At 39.5% G+C, this 7,962-nt stretch overlaps 2 protein-coding genes across 4 annotated transcripts in view; one reads left to right on the top strand and one right to left on the bottom strand.

The window, feature by feature from the left end:
• Window positions 1-493, bottom strand: part of Gli (carboxyl ester lipase-like protein Gli) — a 33,750-nt gene extending 33,257 nt beyond the window's left edge. For 2 of the 3 annotated variants that reach the window (XM_029300901.2, XM_085480162.1), the window contains exons 1-2: window positions 411-492; window positions 43-175 (exon numbers count right to left, since the gene is read on the bottom strand). The gene's annotated coding sequence lies outside the window, so the exon portion shown is untranslated. Of the gene's footprint in view, window positions 1-42; window positions 176-410 lie in introns of all 3 variants that reach the window. The other variant, XM_085480161.1, reaches the window with a different exon arrangement.
• Window positions 494-625: 132 nt separating this feature from the next.
• On the top strand, window positions 626-7,689 carry Upf1 (Upf1 RNA helicase). The gene is made up of 5 exons (XM_029300899.2): window positions 626-1,265; window positions 2,071-2,348; window positions 2,511-2,666; window positions 2,816-3,409; window positions 3,495-7,689. Exons 1-5 carry the CDS (start codon window positions 1,077-1,079, stop codon window positions 5,644-5,646), a joined length of 3,369 nt encoding a protein of 1,122 aa, XP_029156732.1. The 5' UTR covers window positions 626-1,076; the 3' UTR covers window positions 5,647-7,689.
• Window positions 7,690-7,962: the final 273 nt, after the last annotated feature.

Raw genomic sequence — 7,962 nt, forward strand, 5'->3', positions numbered from 1 at the left:
ATTAGCGTTTTGAAATGGTCAAAATTAAAAAAAGAGACCAACCTTGTGCATGTGTGAAAGTAATCGTGCGGGTGCTCATCTGCATCATCGTGTCCCGTTGCATCGTAAAACACGTGTCGTGATTGAGACACACTGGAATTTCAATATTCCTCGAAATTGACACGATTCATGTGCTCTGCAATTAAAAAATACATATCTCGCGCCTGATCGCAGTGATTTCGTTTCTCGTTCCTCTCGAATTAGTATAGTAAATTTCGACGAATTAGTAAATTTCGACTTCGTCAAGGTCACACACGTTGAGTACAGATTGAAAAGTAAATTTACCTTTTCGAAAACTTAAAACTTATTTACTGACTGTTACTTTGGGCTCCCGCAGAGACGAATTAGAGATAAATTGAAAGATTATATACCTCGATCGCTTCGGATGATGCTGGATGCTGGATCTCGATGTGCTCTCCGATTTCGGTTGCGTACAAATGGCTGCCGACTGCCGGCGCCGAATTCGAATTTTCGCAAAAAAACTGTCCCGGTGTCGCCATCTGCGGGCGACCGCGCGAACTCTCCAACGGAAAAGTCGCTCCGTCATTGGTCGCTCGGTCGTCACGAGGCACCATTAGAGTGCGCGCGCTAGTTCATCTCTATATAAAGTCGCCCTAAGGAAGGACCGTTTCCGTCCACTCTGCTCTCGCTATTCACTTGCGATTCCTCGATCAGCTGATGACGTAACATACGACGAGCGTTCTCGCGTGCGGGAGAAGAGAATTTCGCACAGTTGTGTGCCGTCTCGGTGTCCGTAGGTGGGTCGCGGAATAGCCAGGGTGCGACGTAGGAGAGAAAACTTCAACGAGCTGGCGGATTCCATTTTTGCAACTGGCCTTCAGTCGAGCGGCTCGTCAACTCTTGCCGCGTATCCGTCCGCACGTTCATTGATACGCGTCGCGTATTGTCACGCTCGCGAGAAAACGTGCGCGAACTCTTCGCTGACACTCGGGGGTGAATTCGGATTTCGGAGGCGAGGAAGGTCGTAGAGGATACTCTCGAGAAAGTCATCTCAGAGGGTCCGGGAATCGTCCAGGATGAGCGTCGACGCGTACGGTCCCAGCAGCCAGACCCTCACGTTCCTCGACACCGAGGAGACGGATCTGATCGGCGCGGATACCCAGGGCAGCGAGTTCGACTTCACCGACTTCACCCTGCCCTCGCAGAGCCAGACCCAGGCCTCGCAGCACGATGCGGCCCAGACGCAGTCCAGTCAACCCGTTCAGGTCGGTCGAGAAGTGCTCGAGGAGTCTCGCATGCACGGTCTCGTCGGTTGGGAACGAATTGCTTCCGGAATATTTCTAGGCGGAAGTGCATTCTTTCTTTCTCATGGCCACGCGGCCTAACCTCATGCTGCGCGATCCCCAGGGGTGCGGCAACAAAAGCGATACTCTTTCTTCGCTTTGTCTCTCTTATCTTTGTTCCGTGACCCCGTATTTTTTCCTGATACTGGAATCTCGCAGATTTCCGGCGAACGCATTCCGGAGTCGCTTGAGAAATATGTGACTAAATCGAAGAAATGCGAGATCAATCCACATCTGTGGATGCGTGTGGATCGCGACAGTCTGTATCTCTCTTTCTTTCTTATAGTCAGTCGGATTAAGTTTGTGTTAGAATTTTGCAAAGTTATGCAAGTTGCATATCTTATATCTCAGCTATAACAATTAAATTTTAAAGTTATAGTATATATGTATTTGACTTTAAAACGATACTAGATAAGAAAAATTGATTGATAATTTTCTTTAATGAGTATTACTTTTGTCTAAGAAGCTAATTTCTTCTATAAATGAATAAAATTATAATGTCTTGTGTCAAATTTATTTAGCATAATAATTTTGTGAGAGAAACGCTATATGTTTTGTAGAAAAGATTAGGTTTCAGTTTTATTTTCACACAAAAATTTATATGCATTGAAATATTTTTGTTTTTAAATATTCCATCTAAATTTTTTAAGTCATTTATCAGTGATTTTTTTCAATTTTATTATTCTGATATTTCCTTTCACTTTTGTAATTTTATATTATTATTTAGGTAAATGGAACAAATGGTAGTTCATCGTTGGATTTAAAGATTTCTGGAGCAGCTCAAAGTCTTGCCGAATTGCAATTTGAGGAAGAGGAAGAGGAAGCATATTATAATCGTGATTTACCTGAACATGCATGTAAATATTGTGGTATCCACGAGGCATCATGTGTGGTCATGTGTAACGTTTGCCGCAAATGGTTTTGTAATGGACGCGGTAACACATCAGGATCACATATTATCAATCATCTTGTTCGTGCTAAACATAAAGAAGTTACATTACATAGGTGATTTACTTTTTTATTCTCACATATTTGTATATTACAAAGTCATAGAGATGCATTATAAACAGATTTTGTATAAATAAGCAGATTTGAAACATTCTTCAAATTTACTTATTTGTAATATTTTTTAATTATAAAAATTCATTAATATTGCTTTTGTTACAGAGATGGTCCTCTTGGGGAAACTGTTTTGGAATGTTATTCCTGTGCTACAAGAAATGTTTTTGTACTGGGTTTTATTCCTGCAAGAGCTGATTCTGTAGTTGTGCTGCTTTGTCGCCAACCATGTGCGGCACAGAATTCTTTGAAAGATATGAATTGGTAAGAGTAAATTTGAAATTTAATTAATTACACATAACGTACAAAAAATTTATTTAATGATGATTTATTAATATTTATATATATACATACAAGTATCAATGTTTTTAATATATAATAATTGTGTATTAATATATTTTAAAAATATACAGGGATCAAGAGCAGTGGAAACCTTTGATTGAAGATCGTAGTTTTCTATCTTGGTTAGTGAAGATACCATCTGAACAAGAGCAATTAAGAGCTAGACAGATTTCAGCACAGCAGATTAATAAATTGGAAGAGTTATGGCGAGACAATGTTGATGCTACTTTTCAAGATCTTGAAAAGCCTGGAGTGGATGAGGAACCGCAGCAAGTTTTGTTACGCTATGAGGATGGTTATCAGTATCAAAATATTTTTGGTCCACTTGTAAAATTAGAAGCCGATTATGATAAACGATTGAAAGAATCTCAAACTCAAGAGAATATTGAAGTACGATGGGATGTTGGATTAAACAAGAAGACTATCGCATATTTTATGCTAGCTAAAACCGATGGTGATATGAAATTAATGCATGGAGATGAACTGAGACTCCGTTATTTGGGAGAACTTCATAAGCCTTGGTCCGGAATTGGACATGTGATTAAGATCCCGGACAATTATGGGGAAGAAGTCGGAATTGAATTGAAAAATAATTCGGGAGCACCAACAGAATGCATCAGTAACTTTGTTGTTGATTTCATTTGGAAGAGTACGAGTTTTGATAGGTAAGAATCATTGATAAAATTAGAATATCGATATTGTTTTCTATGTAATTATGATTTTAATAAATATTTTTATTTTCTGTTGTAGAATGCAATCTGCATTACGCAAGTTTGCTGTTGATGACACTTCCGTATCGGCTTACATATATCACAGATTACTAGGTCATGAAGTAGAAGAAGTTTTGTTCCGTTGTCATCTTCCCAAGCACTTTAGTGCGCCGAATTTACCCGATTTGAACAGATCACAAGTATACGCTGTAAAACATGCAATACAACGACCCTTGTCCTTGATCCAAGGACCACCTGGAACAGGTAAAACCGTAACGAGTGCTACTATAGTTTATCAATTGGTAAAACAAAATGGAGGTCCTGTTCTCGTATGTGCTCCTTCCAACACTGCTGTTGATCAATTAACCGAGAAGATACATAAATCAAATTTGAAAGTCGTACGATTATGTGCCAAATCGCGAGAGGCTATTGATTCGCCAGTGAGTTTTCTTGCGCTGCATAATCAGATAAAGAATATGGAGACGAACACCGAATTGCAAAAATTACAACAATTGAAAGATGAGACAGGTGAACTTTCGAGCGTTGATGAAAAACGCTATAGACTCTTGAAAAAACAAGCGGAAAAAGAGCTTCTAGAAGCGGCAGATGTAATTTGTTGCACATGCGTAGGCGCTGGTGATCCCAGATTGCATCGATTAAAGTTCCATTCTATACTTATTGATGAGAGCATGCAGGCTACCGAACCAGAGTGCATGGTACCTGTTGTTTTAGGAGCTAAGCAATTGATCCTTGTTGGTGATCATTGTCAATTGGGTCCAGTGGTGATGTGTAAGAAAGCCGCGAGAGCTGGTCTGTCACAATCTCTATTTGAAAGACTCGTGGTACTGGGAATTAGACCCTTCCGTTTGGAAGTGCAATACCGTATGCATCCTGATCTCTCGCGATTTCCATCTAACTTCTTCTACGAAGGTTCTCTGCAGAATGGCGTTTGCGCTGATGAGAGAAAATTACTGAAGATTGATTTTCCCTGGCCTGCGCCAGATAAACCAATGTTCTTTTACGTTACGCAAGGTCAAGAAGAGATAGCTGGAAGCGGAACATCCTATTTGAATCGTACCGAAGCATCCAATGTGGAAAAGATAACTACGCGATTTTTACGTTGCGGCGTAAAGTCGGAACAGATCGGAGTGATAACCCCGTACGAAGGTCAGCGGGCTTATCTCGTGCAGTACATGCAGTATCAAGGTTCTTTGCACTCGAAATTGTATCAGGAAATTGAAGTAGCAAGCGTGGATGCTTTTCAGGGACGCGAGAAAGATATAATAATAATGTCCTGCGTACGATCTAACGAACATCAGGGTATTGGATTCTTAAACGATCCTCGAAGATTGAACGTGGCCTTGACTCGCGCAAAATACGGTATCATCATTGTAGGAAATCCTAAGGTACTTTCAAAGCAACCACTCTGGAATCATCTGCTCAACTTTTACAAAGAACAAAAGGTGCTGGTCGAAGGACCGTTGAACAATTTGAAGGAATCTATGATCCAATTTGCTAAACCAAAAAAACTCGTGAACGCGTCCAATCCAGGCTCGCATTTTATGTCGACGTCGATGTACGATGCGCGCGAAGCTCTGATCCCTGGATCAATATATGATCGCTCCGGCACCCAGGTAAACGGTTCGCAAAATCACAATCCATATTATCAGAGAAACATGCCGCTTGAGATGTTTAATCGCACTCACGATACCATCGCCTACATCAGCCCGGAACGAGTACAAGCGGCGATGAACAATGTGCCGGTGCCGATGGGTATATTCCTGAACATGTCGCACGTGCCGCCACGCTTTTACAATCAACATCAGCAGGCATTACAGGCTCGTCAGAATCAGAGAAATCGACGCGGTACCGCCGCCGCCTCGGTGAAGAACAAGTCTGGTCCGCGTATGGGTAAACTGAGTAGTCAAACCGAGCAAAACACACAGCCGTACAGCCAACCAGGTCTGCCATTGACTCAGGGCACGACTCAAGGCATGTCCCAGCCTGGTTTCAGTCTCTCACAGCCTGGTCTCAGTCAAGCGGAGCTTTCTCAGGACTCATTTGCAGTGGGCGAATTCCAGTCGCAGATGGACGGTCTGTTGTCCCAGGATTCGACCTATCAGGGAGATCGAAGTGGTTTCTATCAATCGGGCCAATCGCAAGCCGGAGGACAATTCTCGCAGCCCTACTGAACCGAGATCTACCTACGGCTGAGCAAAGCAATTGCCATGCCATGAAGGCTCATTCGACCAATTCTTCTTCGACCAGCAACCACAAATCACTAACTGCGCAAAACGGTAAAACGGCTCGACGATCGAGTACGATATTGCAGGATATGCTCATGTCGTCGACGTGAGAGAAAGGGGAATATGAACGGAGAGAACGAAAGTTCCATAAGCTAATTCGCCATTGGCGAACTCCACCATGGACGAAAACATGCGCAAGGCTCATGATTATCTTACTGACTGTAACACAAGTGCGACAACAACAAAAAGGACATCCACCACAGCCTGGGAAACGACAAACGACAAACCATCAGTCATGACACCTTGAACGGACCGTTTTATCGCGGGGATATCGCGTAATGCTAGAATTTAAAAAAAATATATACATATATATAAAAACGTAAAAAAGAGAAAGAAAAAAATGGAACGTTTCATGACTCGACTGAGTTCAAGTGTGCCAATGTAGCATCATGATCGGACGAAACTACGAAGAAAGCAAGGAAGTTCCTGAAGGATGAGGACTTTAGAGCTGTCTATAAACTATAAAAGAAGATCGGATTTCGCAATAACAGACCGAAATGCTACATGTTTCTGCCACTTCGTCACAAATATCAACAATTGAGAAACCGAACAGAAAACATAAGAGAAATAGAAAGGAAGGAGAATCCGTTATCCGAATTTCTTTGTATCAATCTCCAATTGTGAGAATAAGATAACATCGCTACTACGAACTTGCTACTGCTCGAATGTGTGGGTGCATATCACACATTGAAAGTCGATATCGATTTTTCCGGCGGGAAGAAATTTTGTTGAAGAAAAGAAAGTCGCCAATTGAAATCTTCGTCAGACAGTATGATGAGGCCAACAGCATATTTAACGTCATCACACGGAGGTGGGACACATCCTTTCTCAGAGGATCGGCGTCTTCGCCGGTTGTGAGAAAATTCATCGGTGGTTTTAATCATATCGATTAGTTTTTTTTTCTTTATGTTATATCTATTGCTTACTTACCGCGCAGGGGTCAACAGAACGCATCGTTTAAAGAGATTGCTTTCTTTCAGTAGATCCTTAGTGACGTGGTAATATCGATTTTTAGCGGTTAATGTAATCGGGTATAGACACAGCTTATCAAAATATATTATCATACTTTCTTTTATATATACATATATATAACGCGTCTTATACATCGTTCTTTAATCTTTTCGCAACGATAGAAAATGAATGAAAATGAACAGCGCAGTAAAATGTTACTCTATTCTGAGAGAGTAATACTATTCTTTTCCATGTATAGAGTTAAAATTTATAACTTTGTTGCATCGCGTACACACATACAATAAAACATTATATAAATATGATTTGTATTTGTCGTACAAATCGATGAAGATTAAGTAATTACTGGAAATTTGTTTAATAACTTGACGCATTGATCACTGCAACGTATCTCTACACAGGAAAAGTTTTTGATGAGCCACTTATATGTATATATATATATATAATGGTTTTTCTCGTAGCGAAAGGATTAACGTGCGAAACGATAATTATAAGCTTAGGAATGAAAATTTTTGATTTGTGTATTTTGGCGTAGATATGGCAATATGAGCTATTACTGCAAAAATCACATGTGACTATGTCATTGCGTGTTTCGGACATTACCATTATCCGTAATGGTACAAGCAACTCATTACCATTCGAAATATTTTACTTGCTGTACTGACTAGAATGTCGTATGGATTTTTTTTTGTATTCGGAGATCGCTCTTTTGTTCTTTCCGAATTTCTGTTTTTAATTCTATACTCTGTCTGTACTGGCTTCTGGCGGTAATGAATTCTTGTTATTATTGCAATAGATTAAGTAATAATTAATGTAACTTGCATTATATAACACTAAATTCATTTATTTCTTCTGTCCGACCAACAGCGCACCGCTATAATTATAATAGCAGATTACAATATTAAAATTTATTGTGAAAAACCTCTTATGAGAAAATAAATTTGATTTGAAAATGTCTAATTGTTGATTCATTATAAGATAAAATACATACACCACATAATATATACATAAATATTTTATTAATTTTTAATTAGAAAATTTAAATAAAAGATGTATACTTTGTAGAAATTATATTGTGCACATACTTCAAAATATTTATATTAAAATAAAATATATTATGCAATACATACATTAATGAATTTAGATAGTAATTATATTTTTTGTTATATATTTAATAATTTTTTTAATTTTTCAAAAAAGTGAACAATTAAATGCATTTGTAATTTCAAGAGT

Source organism: Nylanderia fulva, unplaced genomic scaffold, assembly GCF_048542155.1.
Source record: "Nylanderia fulva isolate GAGA-0341 unplaced genomic scaffold, ASM4854215v1 Scaffold14, whole genome shotgun sequence".
NCBI lineage: Eukaryota > Metazoa > Arthropoda > Insecta > Hymenoptera > Formicidae > Nylanderia > Nylanderia fulva.